This window comes from Halictus rubicundus, chromosome 10 (assembly GCF_050948215.1).
Source record: "Halictus rubicundus isolate RS-2024b chromosome 10, iyHalRubi1_principal, whole genome shotgun sequence".
NCBI lineage: Eukaryota > Metazoa > Arthropoda > Insecta > Hymenoptera > Halictidae > Halictus > Halictus rubicundus.
In genome coordinates this window covers 5127784-5146315 of record NC_135158.1, presented here as the reverse complement: position 1 = coordinate 5146315, position 18532 = coordinate 5127784, and the positions used below count along the sequence as shown (strand labels likewise).

General features: G+C 44.8%; 1 protein-coding gene across 1 annotated transcript; it reads right to left on the bottom strand.

The window, feature by feature from the left end:
* Window positions 1-111: 111 nt before the first annotated feature.
* Window positions 112-17503, bottom strand: Ir93a (Ionotropic receptor 93a). The gene is made up of 22 exons (XM_076795058.1): window positions 17325-17503; window positions 17091-17249; window positions 16911-17006; window positions 16453-16602; window positions 16138-16361; window positions 15378-15542; window positions 15061-15228; window positions 14756-14971; window positions 14452-14631; window positions 14141-14371; window positions 13647-13794; window positions 12629-12980; window positions 12404-12535; window positions 11966-12126; window positions 11632-11725; window positions 9331-9440; window positions 8039-8340; window positions 6476-7505; window positions 5925-6130; window positions 5417-5602; window positions 4243-4456; window positions 112-1582 (listed from the first exon to the last, which is right to left on the bottom strand). The coding sequence occupies exons 1-22, from the start codon at window positions 17413-17415 to the stop codon at window positions 1443-1445; spliced, it is 4755 nt and encodes a 1584-aa protein (XP_076651173.1). The 5' UTR covers window positions 17416-17503; the 3' UTR covers window positions 112-1442.
* Between the last annotated feature and the right edge of the window lie 1029 nt (window positions 17504-18532).

Here is an 18532-nt window from a genome sequence, read left to right as displayed (position 1 = left end):
TAATGTGGAATGACGAGATGATGATGCATAGAGTGCGGATTGCATGCGTTTGTGATAACAAAAAGCAGGCGAAATATACGAAAGAGTATAGAGAATTTAAGAGCGCACAAAATGGTAGTATGGTTGTAGCATAGTCTATTAGTCTTTTATTGCAGATTTAAAAATTTTGCTGACTGACGTGTTTCGACTTGATTACATTAACTGTGAAGTCGGAAGTATTGAGAATGATTGATACCAGTGGTAAGAATGATGATAGGGTATGAGAGCCAGCAAGATAGCGATTTTATGATACAAAAACTGAAATATGATCACAGCATAGTTTATCAGTCTTGTATCTTAACGTGAAAAATCTTATTGAATGATGCTCCAATATAATTTTATTTCAAAATGGCGTGAGTACTCGGTGTGATTGATGGGGTATAGAAGCTAGCTTAACGATGATATGGCTATAGTATGAACGATAGTATAACAGTGATACCGTTCTAGTATGATCCATCAGTCTTTCATTTCAGTTTGACAAATTCTGCTGCGCTCGACGTAATATTAAAAATAGAATGAGAAAGACTAAGAGTGATTGATAGAGTATAAAGCAAGGCAGTGATATGACTGTAGTCGATCAATCTCCTATGTAAACCCGGCAGCCATCTTTGACTCGAAGAACCGTCCACAACGAAAGCTCCAACAGCTGCCAATCGTTTTAAGAAGACATTAAGGATTAGACGCTGTAAGAAAGCGTGAGCAAAAGTGTTTCTAGAGAGAGCTTACTGTACATTTATTCACCCGTTGTATAGCGAAGCCTGTAAAATGCTAAGTTCTTGCCCATCGCCCGTTAGTAATCGTCAATTAACAGGAGACTAATTTAAAGACACTGTCGCCTCTCCGTTCGTCTCTCTCCTTTATTTACAACATACGGATTTTTTGTACAGACATACATCGTGTACTTAAAGGTAGGTGTGTGCGAAATAGGAATGATCTAATAAATATAAATATATATAATTGTTTATAGATTATATCGATATTTATAAGTATGCCGAATAAACGTATATGTTTATTACTATCCCCGGACTTGTGTCCCTTGTGTCCCAGCCGTCGGTGGGTCTTCCCAGACCCGGAAAAACGGAGAAAGCAAATAACTAATGTCCTGTGAAAATCGAGATGCGGTTGCGTAAAATGCGTTTCAACGCGTTCAGTGTCTAATTACTATTGTAATTCTCTAAATACTATTGGTCCGAAGCTCTTTACACAGATTCCCATTTTCACAGTTGATTTGATAAACGCCAGAATAAAAATAAAAAGAGTTAAAATAGACTCTACTCTGCGGAATAAAATATACTCTCCTTTGGAACGCGGTATTAATTCGGACGTCAGGTTTTAATCAGCGGGCCTACGATGACACAGCGACGACTGATCCGGCACGTTCATCATCGTCGACCTTGCGGAGGCTAAAGAATCCGTGAATTCAGGGGGTCGTTCACGCGACCAGCGATTAAGGCCACCGAGGTTTCGGCGTCGACGATGAAGTAGAGGAACGGATGGACGGCTGTGAATAGCACTGGCCCGGCTCTTTCGAACAACCCGTTGCCTGCAAAGACAGAAACCTTAATGACGTTTCTTCTTTTCGGTTGGAACTTCGCAAGGTGCATAATTCTAGGTGGAGCGAAGGCGAAGTTCGAAAAACGCCTGTGGAGCTTCTCCTTTTACTTCGCGAGTTTTACGGAACATGGCCAGGCTCTGTACCTTGAATTAATGAACACCCTCTGCAGTATCATTAGGTATACCAATGAGCTCACTGTTATATTTTAATCAATTCAAGAAATTACAATTGTTTAGTTGGGGGAGCTCTTGAAGGGTTGCAAGTTCGTTCTCTTCGAAAATAACGGAATGAAATACAGTGGAGCTTATTAGCATACTTGTTCGAATTAACAGATTGACCACTGGAGCTTGCAAAGTTACGAAATTTACAATAATCATGAAGTTAGAAAATCGTACTTTGAATAGTCCAAGCGAACTCTTTACCTAGCAGTAATAATTTTAATAATTCAGTAATAATCAGTAATTGAAGAATTTCTTATCACCGTGATTTTTTAACAATTGTTAAGCCATCACCGGTAGCCAAAGCGTTAATTCATCAAACACGTTGACTGACATGAATGTCCAATTTCCACACTATGCCAAAGTCTGAAAAATTCCACAAAAATGCATTAAAAACGACAGAGAATGCACCGAGGTCAGTTAACTTTGTTAAAAAGCTGAACAGTCAACTTGTTTCGTTAATACACCGAACAAGTGCGAATGACGAAGGAAGACTGAGTCAGGGGAACAAAGAGAGGATAGACAGAGCGACAGAAATTAGTAAGTAGCAGAGTAATTAAGTTCCAGAGCGGCGATAGAGGTCGGAGTCATCGGAACGGGAACATTAACGAGGAGCATTCCTCTCTCGCAGTGATTCAAGAGTTTCCTAGTAGACTCGGAGATCGACCGCAAGGTCTTTTTATTTATTTCCCTCGGTGAGTCAGTCTGCAGGATATCAGCGATTAAATCCAGCGAACTTTATAACAATACTGAGAATATTCCCCGATCGTGGACCGGCGTCAATTACAATAAGCCGGAAACAGCTCCTCGGTGTGCAAACAACGACTCGAGGAGAATTCGACATTTACCGATCGAGGAAAAAATCGCCATTATGCAACCCATTGCTGCGGGCTCGAATAAGCATGAATGAGAACGAGATTCGCGACGATTACCCTCGGAATCTGGACAGATCGTGACCAGATTTATCCAAATTCTCAATATTAAAAAAAGCTCTAACACGAAGAAGGAAATATTTCGGTGAATCAAGAATATTCAGAGAAGGTTGTACAAGTTTTCAATGAGTTTTCAGCGGACGTTCAATTAACAATCGAGCTTCAGGAACAAAGTGATAAAATTTCGAAGACGATGGGATTGCGTAAATTTTTAAGAGAGACGACGATGAAACCATCGTTTCGAGTCCAGGCAGAAATTCACGGCAGAACGCGTTTCGACAGCAAGTTGCAAGTCAGAAAGGCAACAAAATGCCTCGGCGACGGGTTGCCCAACGTCCCCGAAGCCGAAGATCAACCGGAAGTGACAACATCCCCTTGAAGAATCGATTGAATCCGACGGGACTCGACCTTCGCCGAGATTTCTAATCCAGCGTGAGTCCTCGAGGAAGGGAGCCGGAGCATTTCCGACCTTCGTATTCGCTGTTGGAGCGTGGAATTTCGTGTCGGGAACCACGCGTCAAGCTCCTTCCGACGTGACGAAGCGTGTTCGTTCGCAGAGCACCGTCATTAACGACGCTAATGAGGAGACAGGAGTGGGGGAACCCGCGAGAACGTGACCGAAGAAAAAGAGGGATGATACGCGCCAGCAGTAATGGACGACCGTCATCGGACGGATGGTGCACTATCACTTTGTCGTTCGCCTGCACCAATCGTAATTTCGCTCGGTTGCGTCAGGCCGATCGTCGATAGTTGCGATCGTTTCCTCCCCCCCCCCCCCGGAACGGCTCGAATGATCCGTGAAATCCTTTTTTCAGGTGCTGAAGGATTCGAGGATTTCCGAGAAAATTCAAGCAAGGTTCCTGCTGATTCGACGACACTCGTGAAATTGAGCCTTGAAGCTGCTAACCTGCATTCGTCGATTTTAACGCTGAAACTACCGAGCGCTAAATGACATTGACTAATGCGAACACAAGCTATAGTTTGTACTATAGGTACGATTAAGTGAAAGAATCATTAATCGAATTAGAAAGGAAATTGAAAGTTGGTGAGAGTCGACAGGGAACGCTATGAATTTAACCTTACAATGCGCTCGCAGTAGAATAAGACAACCTACGATGCTAGTCAGACAGAGGATACAGGAATAATTAAGAGACACTGCATAGAAGGACTTAAAAGTGGAAATATATTCAACCACCAATGTTCTTTCAGCTATAAATTAACAATTAATTAAATCTATGTCTCATGCTTAGATTTTGAGCATTTTTAGAAAAATGCGGAGAAATTTGAAACAGTAGAAAATTTCTATTTTGTTCCTACGGTGGAGATTTTTATTTTGCATAACAGTATGCAATCTACCGACGAGTGTTAGCTTCGAGATGCCTTCAAGACGGTAATAGGAAATGACAAGGATGACCTGAAGCAAGAGGAAGTGACTTTTGGATGCTGAAGGCAGGAGAGGACACAGTGCGCTAGTACGTAGAAAGACTAGAGTAGAAACCTGGATGATAGTATCGATAATAGTCCCGTCGAGGTGGAACGGTCAAGGGAGGATCGGAATTGGGCGACTCACGAGAGTGGGTTCGATCTGGCTTCATGTAATTCCTGATGTTCACGCCGATGCTTTGCTGCACGTCCCTCGCGTATACTCCCAGATCCGGGGTCATCAACGACAGGTCGGCAGCCCTTGGCTCGAAAACGTCCACGATACCTAGCTGTGAATCAAATGAACATCGTTCAACCACTATCGGATCAACTTTCAACTTGTGATAACAATGGACACATCTATGTCTGTGACACAATGGTAGTCTACTAACATCGAAGCATTAAATTCAGACAGTATTCGATTTTATGTTTCTACTGCACTGCTTCGCAATCAATGAAATAAAGTTTAATCGTGGATATCGATAAATAATCAATTGAGAAAGATAATGTAAAAATCAAGTAGAATAAAACCGAGTCAAGTAAATTCACGTCGTAGAATAAATTCATTTAGGTCTCTGCTGCGGAAACTTTTTTAATAAAGTAAATTGTGGCATCACAGGGGATCAGTTGCACAGCTGTTCCATCAAACTGAAGTCCCATGGAGGTGAAGCCTGCTATTTCAGCAGTCGTCTCATCAGCATTCGAGTTCAGAGTCGGCCAGGGAGCCTCCTCGCGAAGACAAAGAATGCTTATTGCCGCCGGAATCGTCCGGCGTGGCATCGTAAAACTGGCTCGAATGGTACCCCTGAATTACGACGATTAGAACAATTCCCCTGTTGTCTGTTGTTGTTCTTTTCTTTCCTCTTTTTGTCTCATTGTCTCTCCGGTTGTTCTTTTCGCGTTGCTCGGACCGCGAAGCTTTCAAGCTTGCTTCGGAATTATCGTCAATTACGTGTCGTCAAGGAAACCACCTATACCGATATCTTTGTTCGTGGAACGGCAGCCGTGACGAGAGAAGCGGAAAGTGCACTCAAGATCTCGACTAACGCGATTAAGTAATTAGGAGCTTAATGCCCGAGACTAATGGCGAAATATCGAGCGTCGCTCGGAAACGCGATTCGACTGCCGCGCTTAGGGGACCGTTCGCGTTCGCCAGGCCGGATCGAATTGATCCACGGGTGAATTATGGCAAGGTGCTGGGACTAATTGGGGACTGACGAGGGACCCGAAGGCGTGAACCTGCTCCGTACCCTTTGCAGGAAGGACGTCAAGGTGACGAAACCGCGCAACATGAACGACGGAATCGTGGCCGTGACCCAAGTCGCCTGTAACTGCTTCCTCAACAGCCTCAACGACTTCCCGCCGAGATCTTGAGACAGCCGATACGTGTCTCGACGGTCCGTCGACATCACCAGCAGAATGTTGTACCTGGGATCCTGCAACGTCCATGGGGAAATGGGGTTAGACACAGACACGAGCAAGATTTGCAAAATGTGAGGAAGGTAACTACGTCAAAGAGATGTGCACATTACTTGTGAACAAATTAATGAAATTGGCATACGCTATTTTCACAGAAAGTTTGCCCCCATGGTAACAAATGGCTGTGCTATCTGATTGTGCATGACAGAGAATGAAAGAAAAAGAATTGCTATTCTTCAACTGAGTGGGAAAGAGTAAAGAATTCGTAAAAAAGGTTTTTGCTTCGAAACGAAATATATCTTGATAGTTATTCGTAGAAATACTTGTTGTTCGTCTTACGTCCAAAGGAAACTCAAGGGCGACAGCGTGCAGCGACGGAAAATGCGCGAAAGGTAGAACGGCGAAGTATCTGGACGCTGTGACGGAGGACACGTCGCAGCCGTTCACCAGGAACGATATCTCCGTCGAGTCCCTGACGGAAGCTTCGCTTAAACTCGTCGGATAAGGATTCCAAATGCCCAGATCCTGCATCCAGATTCCCTCGTCTGCAATCCAACAATGCTACAGTGAGAAAAATCAACGAAACCCTGTGCGATCGCAGATCTTTTCAATCGCATTTACAAGACTCTCGTTTATCGAATTCTATCAGAAGTCAGATTGTGTAACTCAAACGTACTCGAGACAAGATCAATCGATTAAAAATCTAATTTTCGAAGTATCGACACGAGGCACAAGCGAACGTTAAGAACCTCGTAAAACGCATTCTTGACCTCTCTAAAAAAGGAACATTCCAAAAAAAAAACCACCGTTATCCTCAATTATTCAACTCCGCCAAATCGATCAATCAATCAGCTAGACCAACATCTAAAGCTAAAAAACTGGTTCGAAACCTGGGTAGCTCGAGAAGAATCCCCTGGGGCTCCTGGCGGCGCGTTTCCTCCTCGTCATCGAGTCAGTGACAGTGGTCGGTGGAGTGGTTGGCTGTCCATCGGACCCGGTTTCGCTTGCCGCGGTTGTAGCTGGCGAATCTGTAGATCCCATCTCGCTGGTCTGATTCTTCATCGCCTCCGTTGAAACGGTATTCTCCTCGGGTGGTCCACTGCTGGAACTAGCCTGCAGATTCGCTGGGACAGGGATCGTTGTTGCCTGAGCAATGTTACTGGCTGCTGGAGTAACCTCTGTCGCAATCATCGTTGCAATCGTAGTGGCGATGGTGGACTCTGTAGCGGTGGTGTCAGGACTAGCATCCTGGAGGACGGTCGTCGATCCAGTTGTCGTTGGCTCTGTCGCTGCTTCCGTTAACACGGTAGTGTCTGTTGCAGCTGGTAAATCGGTGACAGGGCTGATAGAAGCTGTCGTGGTAGCTAAACTCTCCGTCCCTGCGCTCTGAGTGGCAGTATCAACCATAGTTGCTGGAGGAACAGAAGCAGTAGTAGCAGCAGAGGTAGATGCATCAGTGACAGGGGTAGATGCATCGGTGGCAGAGGCTATCGTGGTGGCAATCTCGGACACAGTAGACGTCGACACGGTTGTAATCTCGCTGGGCATGGTAGCAGGTTTGGTAGCCTCTGTTAGGATCGTAGAAGCTGAAGTTGTCTGCGTTAATCTGCTCGAAGCTTCGCCAGCTGTCATCGTCATTCCTAGCAGCTCCACGGGAGGAGTTGTCGGTGGCGTTGATTCGGTGCTGGTTTCTTGCGCCGGTTGCATAGTGGTTGCATCGTCTGGAAGTGGAGTCTTAGCCTCCGTTGTTGGTTGATTTGTGGTAGATTCCGGAGCACTGGTGGTTGCGTTTGTCTCCTCTTCAGGGACCGTTAGGTCGAATCCGTAGAACCTCAGGATGTCCTCGTACTCGGGACGAAGCTTGGTGTCCTCCTGATTGAGAATTAGACCTCCGAGGAACCCGTCGGCGTTTAGGTATGTCTGGAAATGCGAAGGCGATTGACTAGAAGAAGTGGATGGAAGGAGGGTAGGTAGAACGACGTATTGAACGATGTGAGAATAGGAAACACAAGATTACAGGTGCCAAGAAAATTCGATGTTCTGAATAAATCGTAATAGAAATTGATTATTAAAATTGACGAAGCTTAAATCTCCAATGAATTACAACATTAAGCAACGGTTTTAGCCAGAGTCTTAACAGCTACGATGATCGATGAACTCTCCCCATTTTCCCATAAATTCTCTGAAACCCTTTTCCTAAACAACATCACCCTGCCCAATGACTCCAGAGGCGTCACGGTTTGGATCTAAAACAGTCTACGAGAATTTTTAGAAAGATCGATCGACCGAGAGAGAAACTGGCACTTAGGGAAGAGAAATTGCGCGTTCAAGCTGCAAATTAGCTGCTCGGACCGCGTCCGCGGCAAATTCTCCGTGTCCCTTTCGTTAATCTCTGTCAGAATTGCGTAATATTTCCGAGGTTTCGTCATTCCTCCGATTTGCCAGGTGCTTACCCTTAGTCTGCGATGGACGTCGCGAAAACCGAGCCTGGTGATGTCTCGGTCCCGAGGCAGGCCTAAAGCATCGGAGATCTGTTGCCTTCCTCTGCCGGCTGAGCCCTCGTACAACGCTGTCAGGACGAAGCCAACCATTGCCGGCGAGAATGCCACGTTCCCGGGAACCGTGTACTGCTGCAGAATCCGCACGCCCAGGTCGTTAATAACGTCCGTGATGATGTCGACCGGCTTATGCGGAACCGGTTGATACCAGCCGTCGAACCCCACGTTGTCGTAGCCTCGCACTAGCGTGGGCAACACTGTTGGAAAATTTCAGGGAAGATGCATCACTGACCATTGCAAACATCGGCCGGGTGCAATCGTACTACGCTGCTCCACAAAAATAAGTAGATAATTCGGGACCTTGATGCGACAACCGGGAAAGTCCATTTTTCAATAAAATGGTACTTGGTGTTGAAATATTTTCAAAATCTGGACTCAGTCGGTTTTTCCGCCGAGGTCTTCAATTTTTGAACCGCCAGGCAGATGATTCCTCGATTTTAAATACTTCTAAGAATGCGAGGCGAAGCAAATGGAACGTTCTATTCAGAAAAATCTTACTTCAGTCTTCTAATTTATTTTCTCACGAGAAACTGTCCAGTTAAATAGTAATATTAACACCGGTAATAAATAATTCTGTACACACACCACAGTATATTATCACATTTACGAGCAACGGCGTGTGCTCCTTTTAAATTTCTCTAAATTTCAAAGCACAGTGCAAATCATTCTTTGATTCCTCAAAAATTTTCATGAAGCTGTATCAAACGAATAATAAAAATGCTCTGCATCGCAGCAGCGGAAAACCTCTCTAAATCTAGAATCAACAACATCAATGAATTACAAACAAAAATGTGTAATACAAAGAGATGCCTTTACATGCTCCAGTTCCTTAAACAATAAAATAAGAAAAACAAATACAATCCTTATTAGAAACCGTTTAGAGTCGTCATCCAGAAACGTCACTTGACTGAAATGAAATGCCTAACGAAATCAGATGCCTAACAAAAGAGAAGAAAATTGCCTGAACACTGAAAACCCTCCAAAAACAGTTTCGCAGACTGAAAGATGGATCAATGAAGAATGCAGCAAGTTCGTTGAATTTTTCGCAGGACTATGGTACGTACAGTGAAGCAGAATGGTCCAGGACACGGTCGTCCCCATGTTGATCTATAGATCGCTGTCAGAGGTTGGAGGCCGGCCGACGTGCATGGAAACCACTCGCGGACTGTTTCGAGCACGGTGTGTACGCGGTTTTCCGACGCTATTAGGACTAGTTAGTCCTAGTCGTCCGCGCTCCACGTCGGAACTGGCTCGTGGATGGTGCACGCCGCCCGCTCGAGGCCCAGCCTCGACCACTCTTGGATTTTTTGAACGGCAAGGTCGTCAGGTAGATAAACCCGTGTCTATGTACGCCGTCATATCGCCCTTCCACTTCCAGCGGCCGCGGGATCCTCCTCGGCGGGGTTAGGTTCCCTGGAGAACGGGAACCACCGCGGAGAACGAGCCTCCGGAGATGAATTATTCAGAAGATCGCCGGGAATTCGTTTCGCGAGGAACACGATCGCAATTTAACGCTACCCGGTCTGCATCCGCATTAAACAGCCATTCCTTCAGTCGCCTCTCGAATTTTCGGCTACGCGAACCCAATTACAACCTTGCGATCTTTCAAACTCTTCGGCACGGTAGTTAACGAATCAAATTAATATTACACACGCTGCCATGCCAAAAGAACATAGCATAATATTTAGGAACTTACCGGCTTTACCATGCTAAATTGTTTTAATATTTTCCGAAGAAAATTGCATTCAATAAGATATTTTGAAACAAATGGTGGTAGAAAATGTGTTACTCGCCGCGAAGATGCTTTTAACGATTTTTATTGTAGAAATAAAGTACTCGATATCCGAGAATTGTGTAAAAGAATCGAATTTGTTACGGCCTGATTTACGCAGATCGGATCACGTCTTTATAATTAATACCTACGAGCCCAGGATCGAGATGCAACGTCTCGACCTTTCTACACTCGCGTTCGCACACATGCAACTCCCATTCTTCTTAAGACTGTGATCTTAATAAAGTACCTAGTTGTGGCAACTTCCACCGCAACGTAACAAGCAGAGTTATACGTGTCATAAGCGTTGCTCAATGTTCACGGTCGCAGTTCTTCGCGGAGGATAATCGCACGACGAAATTTTCCGATCGATTAGAATAACAAGGCACCGTTAACGTCGATTCTCTTCATTTTCCGGGATTGATTTCTGCATTGCGGGATACACGATCATGATTTCAAGTCTCGTTTGTTGTGGCATAGATACCTGATTCCTTTCATTATGTAACACTCGTGACTTTTACCGCGAGATGCTTCCACAGATCGTTGCCAAACACGTCGGGGATTAACATTCAACAATGAACAGCTTCCTCTTTCTTCCAGATGATGGTTCGTCACTTAATGCTGGAATTAGCGAGCATGAAAAGCGACTGATCGTACAATCTTATAAAACTGGTCAAATTGCGTTAGTTGAGATGTGTAATCGGGTAATGGTGCAAGACGTGTAATTAGAGATGCATATTTCAGTGGTAAATTCACATAATCGTTACTGGACTGCAGATTTTAAGCATTTATGACGCAAATGTAGAGATGTGATTTAAAACATTAAGAGAATTTGAGAACGTCCATACATTATTTTCGATTTATTAAAATGTTTAAATATAGAACGAAATTTTTATATGGTTGCTGCGACTTGTAATTGACTGAGAAAATTTTTATTTCGCATAAAAATCCGTAGTTTAATCGTCACCCTCGAAGTTGCCTTTTACTAAAAAGGAACAGAAAAATGGTTAAATCAGCTATTTTTTATTGTCTGGTCCATTTTGTGCCGTGTTAATTCAACCTCGTCATTTTTATAAGATAATACGTACCCATTAGTCGTCTTTACTGCTCGACAGGTCTACCGTTAATTAATTCTACGAAGGAGGCCCACCGAAGATTCCCATCCCCGTGTCTCATCTTCACTCACGAACTGACTGACACTTTGCCAGCGGGCAGGCATCGCTCGGAAGGATCGCTCGCTGTCCGAGGTTGCGTGGATATCCGCGCAATATCCGGTGCCGTCCGCAAATTAGACGTTCGTGATGGTAATTGTAAACGGCCGGTGGACGTCCGTAAGCTATCGTCTTGTCTCCCGTTCGGCGAGAATCGTTTCACGCCTATCTCCCCGAGCCAATTAACACCGAGAAAACAGGCCGCTTACTACCGTTTCGTCGTTTTCTCGTGCCATTCACCGGCCGTCATTCCGACGGATAATGAAGGAAAGGTACGAGAACGAGTTAGGATTGTGCAACGTGATCTTTTGGGGGCTTCCGGTGGCAATGTTTTGCCAAAGCGAATATCGGACAGGGGGAGGAAGGGAAGAAATTGCAGCCGGCAAGGTGCGGGAGTAGTTTGTTTATTCGCGAGGAGAAATCGTCGTTTGTACAGTGAAGAGCTGGCGTGAAGAGCGAAAGCAATTTGCATGGGCTACGGAACGTGTCCTAGGAGCTCCGTTTACGAGACGAACGGACGGATCAGCTTCCGCTCCTTGGACACCTTGCGCCTGTGCCAGTAGAACTCGCAGAACAGGAAGAAGAAGGATAGCGTCACGCCTGAAACGCGAGACACTTTGTTAATCCCTGAATTATACAGTGAAACTCTGTAGAACTGAAATTGCAAACTGTACGTTTCACAGTTTACGCTTGATGTATTGGGTTGGCCCACAAGTTCGTGCGGTTTTGTCAAATCAGGAAAGTTCCGTGTTTTTCAAATGTTTAACACGAATTAATATATATTTAAACAAACTTACGAACCAACCCAATAGAAACGATAATAGTAAATAACAATTCTACCCATGAAGAGGACGAAGAAAATCCCTTGCATATCGCCTACGTTCACTTTCCGCTCGTTCACCACCTGATTGTTGCCGGCGATCTCCCAGCACTTGTCTCTGATCGGCATCCTCTCCGTGATCCATTTATGCATCAGTCCTGACTCCAGCATGCGACGCAATCTATTCCCCAATTAAGAAATCTCGGTATTAATCTCGCTGTTAACTTCCTGGTGGTGAGAATTCGCCCATTTTCTCTCTTAGACTCCGTAAAACCTGCTTTTCTTGTAGGATATATATTTCAGTCAAACGTGGCATTATAAATGAGGCGTAATTCGTTGATGTAAAGCGCACAGCAAATGAATGAAGAGTATTATCCTAGAATCTTCTATGCAACTGTTCCCGAGGAGAAGATGCGAGGGGTTAATACACTCTGAAATTAGCTCGGCATGTAACTTACTCAGCGTTGATTACAGACAGATAGGGGCTGTCTTGTGGGATGATCATCGCGATCGGTTCGTTCAGGAACTCGTCCTGGCTCAGGGAAAAATGGCAGCCTCCGGTCAGCAGTAAATCTTTCCTCATCAAGAACCTATTTTCGCAAACACCATCTTCCGATAGAGACTCTTTTCCTTTTCTCTTGTACGAAAGTTGAAAAACCGCGAAGAACATCAAGAAGAAATACCTGAGAGAACTTCTCCAGTCGATCAGTGCGTGTTTCCCTTCCTTCACGCGTCCGATCATTTTCTCGTCTTCCGTGTTGTTGTACTTCTCCGCGCGAGCCAGTAGAATGTGATACTTCGTCTCTTCTGCGTTCTGCAGGTATACCTCGAGGAAACTACCGTTCAGAAAACCCCATGTCATCCTGTCCTTGCGGCTGATCAAGTCCTCCACTGTTAGGATCGACGCGTCCATTCTTGGAAATGTTAGGAAGGCTACCAAACTTCCGGAATATGTCGCCACGATCACCATGACGATCAACCACCAGACGCCAATCAGGAAACGGGCGCTGTCTGACTGCGGTAAATACAATCCGCCTGGAATTTGAAAACCTTGACAGTTTCTCGGATCCGAATTCAGCTTTTCCTTGGCTGGCTTAATTGTTAACTACAGGGTTACTTCGATTGTTCACTTTCTTGAGTGTTAATTCTACTGCTTGGTTCCTAATGTTGTTTCTGTTAGGCTGTTAAACTTCTTAAAGTTCCCAATATTAATATTACTTCTTACTATTCTTAATAATTTCCTCCTTGACACCATCAACTGTTAAACAATTTGTTGTCTCTTGTCCTGTTAACTTGTTTCAAGTCATTGATAACACTCTGTCAATGTTATTCCTAACATTATATTGTTACTACGTGAAAGAACATCTGCTACCACAACACGGTCACCCATCTTAACCCATGTCGTGACCAACGTTGCTTAACTTAAATACTCAATGCTAACATCCTTCGCGTCTGAACCCACCAGTGTCCCAACAATCAACACCATCATTTCTCCCATATCGCTTACCCTGATTGCCCAGTGAACGATGCCCAAACGCTTTTAAATTCCGCCATTAAAAGGCGAAACATTCGCAAATGGGCACGAGCCATTAATTCAGCGAAGTCACTGCCGAGAAGAAGAAGGGGATTCCGGATCGCGTGATCGTTTTACACGAGAAGAGAAAGAAGAATAGGGTCGAGGAAGGGCCAATGAAATCGTACCTTGTTGAAGCAGAGCCCCGTACACGTACCACACACACTGGAACGACGAGTTCAGGCCCGAGGTCGGCGTGCTGTACGGACTGCACTTGTGAATCATGTACAAGATCGGACCCATTATGATAGTGGACACGGCCAGGCAGGCCCACGTCTAAAAGCCAGGCCTGGGTTAGAGGTATGCCAGCTCGGAGGATGCCGAGCTAAACGACCGCGATCTTTACAGTTCTGTCATCAGAAGCTATTACACCTTCGGTATGTCGGAACGTTAAGGGACGAAATACTTTGCTCTTAGCATGACGACATCGATTCGCTCCTTCTTTGCTTCTCGATGAGTAAAATCAAAAGGTCGTTAACCACTTAAGCTGCAATGCTTACGTTGGAAAATGATTGCAAAGGGACTTATAGCCGAAAGCCTCAACAGTAAAACTCGAATGACGTCTAGCTATGAAAGGCTCTCTGTAAAGATGAAGGAAATGGTGGATTCCGACTTAGCAAACCTGTTCGGTGAACGGCGAGGCGAATAATAGGGCCCTGGACAGTTGTCTGGGCCTGGCAGTTAGAAAACTATACGTCTGCACGTATATTGGGACCGTGAAATTGATCGCATTCTTGCTATCCTCGTTCACGGTGTAAGCACACGCTGCTAACAGGACCTTCTTCTGACGGACCAGCTCGATCACCTCCTGCGGCATCTGTCTCGTGTTCGACATCGTCATTCCCTTAACTTTCTGCGCAAGACAGTAGCCCCACAATTATTTAGGAACATTGTAAAGAGAACAGAGGGAAAAAGGGATCAGTGTGTCCTTACGTCTCCGAGCTTGTCGAAACGAGAAACGACCCAGGAATTCGCGCTCTTGTTCAATTCGGGTGCGATCACCGTGTAGGTGAAGTTCAGCTTCTTGCCTAGATGCTTCACCACGTCGAAGACCAGGCCTTCGTACGTTTTCTCGCCCGTGCTGCTGATTGTGATCACCTGCCACGGTGGATTCTGAAAGGATTCCTTGATGATCCACAAGCGGTTTAATCCTTCACCCACCTACAATTACTTAATCGTCTTCTAAAAATTAATTAAGCTGCATTTAATTGTAACGACATTCTGGTCGTCTACGCACAGGATAAGTCGCGATGGGCAAGGAGATGCCACGGAATCCATGAGCAATGTGAGGGAAAAGTATGTCCGTCAAATTAACACTGTATCCTGGCGTCCACATCCCGATATCTAGCAAGTGACCTTGATTCCTGCCACTGGAGAAGAAATTGCCCCAGGTGATCGCAGTGGTGAACTTCCATGAGAGACATTCCTTGTTCTTATCCTCGGCAGCGTAGATCTGATGGTATAAATAAATTGATGAAACAGATACTTTCAATCTCCTCATATGAAAGATACATATTGATCGATTGACCAAAAACTACTGACCCTGACGTTCTTCAGGACCTCGTGACGCCTCTCACGCTTCGTCAGCCTGACGATCTCGAAATCCTCGTCGCCGATCCTCTTTAGCAGCTCGATCTCCGTCTTCACGGAGCCCTCTAACGCTCTAGCTACAGCCCTGACCAGTCTCTTAATGTATCGCGTCAGTGTCAGCTAATAGAAATGTCAAACCAAAGGGAATACTAATTTAGAAATGTCCGATTTTAGAATTCAAATGACGATGTCCAAATGAATAAAATATCGACTCGAATGAATAAAATGAGTCTGATTCCGTTAATTATCGACGAGCATTCGATCATTACTTCGCAGAAGCCGTCGGTATCGGTCGTGTTGTACACGAAGGCCACGTTTCCACCTTCCGCCAATAGATCGACGAACGCTGTCATGTTCGTCGTGTTTTGAGCAGCGCTGTCCGTGATAACGTACAACCACTGGCTCCCAGGATGCACCATCTTCAAGGACCTCGCCTTTAAAACGAAAGAAAGTTGTGTAATCGGCTCTGCCTTCTCGCTTGTACCGGCCCTGCCACCTCAATTACGCTTTTAAGTGGACTTAAATCATTAAAACGCAATTTGTGGCAGGATGTGTCCTCGACAAGAAGCTTCGAACAAGATTGCTGAAGAGGCTGAAAACGATCCGTTTCTTCCTATTAACACCTTCTTCGATCGTTTTGTCATACTCTGCGAATTACGTTCTCTATTCGAAGAAGAGGTAGAAAAATATTTCGTAATAAATTCAGGACGTGGAGATCTGTTTTACATATTTTTTGATCGACTCCATTGATATCGACATTAATCCTCTGGTTGAAACTAGCTAAGCTGCACGAATAGTTAATAAGTTAACTCTACTGTGTTCTCCAGGGCTATATGGCCCACTCACAGTTTTTCATTTACAATTTTTCAGCTAGCCAAGTCTGCATTTCGTTAACGTTGATGCTGTACCTTAGACAAATGTGAGAAATTGTTATTAGCTGTTAGGAATTCAAAATTTCGACGGAACGTTTGCAACCATGGATCAAAATGGACCTAGGTCCCGGCATCCAATGATCCAACGAATCCTCACCACTTCCATGACATCCGGGACGATGTCAATAGTCGCAATCACCAAAAAGCAGTGTCCCAGCTGGTCCACGTGAAAGTCGCTCAAAGTGTTATGCACCAGAGCCTTCCTAGCCCTGTCCGTCTCGTTCTGTTTCAGAGTGAAGATCGACCTGGAGATCAGATTTACGTGCTTGGTGGGCAGCTTGTCCGAGATGGCCTTCATCACTCTGCTGACCATGTCTCTGTCTGAAACGATCCGCGAGCAAAACACCGGCCCGGTTAGATAATGGGGAATAGATGAACACGGTGTCGAAGACTGGTATGCTCGTCTTATCACCGAAGGACTCGTCGTGGAGAATGTTGATCGCGTTCCAGGGCAGGATGTCCATCATCCTCAGGTCGAGGAAGATCTGGGAAAGTTCCTCGCCGGGCTTCATCACCGGGACGGTGATGCCGTCGGTGTTCGTGAGTCTGGGACAGTCTGCATCTTTCCGCGAAGAACATTTTACAATGAATTACTCAAGATGTCAGAAACATCGATTAAATAAGAAGGTACGATCTAGTACAAGAGAGGGTCTAGAGCAGCAATGACGACGTTGTGCGACGAATAATGGCTGAGACAGTCCGCATCTTTTAGAAAAGGACATTTAACAATGAATAGTCCAGGACGCCAGAAGCATGGATAAAATTTTAAAAAAATTGTCTAGCGGAGTGTCGTCAATCGATCGATTTGTCTAGTTGCCCCCGGTCCAGTCGGACTTCAAACAAAAGGATGCCTGCTGAATGATCTCTTACCGGTTATCGCGAAATGCATGATATCCTCGTTGCGCGCAGCCTCGTGCAGCCGCCAAGTTAGGTAGCAAGTCGCGACAGACAGAAGTATCGTGTAATCTTGGTGCATGCATCGAGCATTTGTAATCAGAAGGTTGAATGACGACGATTAATTAACCTATTGATCGGACCTCGCGCGCTTACCTTGCCGCAGATTGACGTTCGTGTCCTGGAAAAGATGAACCACGATTCCGCCCACGTGCATCTCCTTTTTCACGATGTGTGTGATCAGATCGCGGATCGACACGACCGCGCTTTGGTGTTCTCCTTTGTTGCCGAAGAAGCTTTTATCGATCACGACCGCTACCGAAGGTAGTAACTATTCTTTTCGAGTGTTTTCGGTATTGTTTGATATTTTTTGGAGAATTTGAATCGTACCCATGGAGGCGTTAGCGGTCGTCAAGGACGGAAAATCGTTGTAGCCGCTCCCGTAGTTGACGCACGAGAGTAGGAACAGGACCGGTAACATTTTTATTGGGAATAACACCGGGACGGTATCGCCCGGCCGATATATAAGCCGAGGACACCGGTGAATAATGTATCACTTCATTAGTTTCGCCAATCCGTTATTACAAGCCCGGTCAGAACGCAATCATCGAGCCGTGCGCCGGTCAGGCCTAATGTAAACTGGATGCACCGCGAATCGCAGGAAAGGTCAGCTATTCAATAACTTATGGCAGACCGATCGAATCCCCGCGGAATTGGAACAGGACATTGTTCGGTCTAGTTACGTGTGCCTCTTCGCTGATCTTGAATTTAAGCTGCACGTAGGACTCGTACCTTTCCAAACTTAGAGGATCTCGCCTGAGCGCAGAACATATTCAGCCATCGGTAGGATTCTAACCGATCTAAGTTTTTACTTACCTTTTTATTAATAGTACAATAGTATAATTAGACTGAAGAAGAATTCTTCATGGAATCTACCTGCATCTGTTCAGGAAATTTTGCGATGGTTAGTCCAGAATGTCAAAAGTCTTGATAAAATAAAAAGGTTGTGAATAATTTAATAGAAAAAGAGGAACTAGAACTAGAGCCTGGGACATTGAAGAGATATAATCAGAATGGAATGCTGCTGACAAATGTCGGATGTTGGTATGACTAACTGAAAAGAAAAATTTGATTTAGTACAAGGAGGAATGTAACATGCTCGCATGCTAAATATTTCGGTTAAAATTCTGTCTGTAGCGTATACAATAGATTGCTTTCGATCGCCGTGCATGTAAGACATCAACAGTTAGTGTCGCTGTCTGTCAACGGAAGAGACAATTGTATTGTTTCATATCGGCCGGTGGAACGCAGCGGTATACCACTTCCGTGTAGCGAAATCAGAGATAAAGCCGATGGCGTTGCATTATTACAACCTACGCGCGGTCGTCGTCGTTAGAAAAATCAGACATTGTTACATTTTTTAATCGTTCGAATCTCTTGTTGTTTGTTATCATTGTTCAGGATTTCTTTCATTGGTTGACTATCGATCCGTATTATTAACTGATCAATACAACTCTGCGAGTAAAGTAAAAGCTAATTCTAGTTGAAAATAATAATTTATTAAATATACGTTGTACTAAACTAGAGCTTCTGTGTTT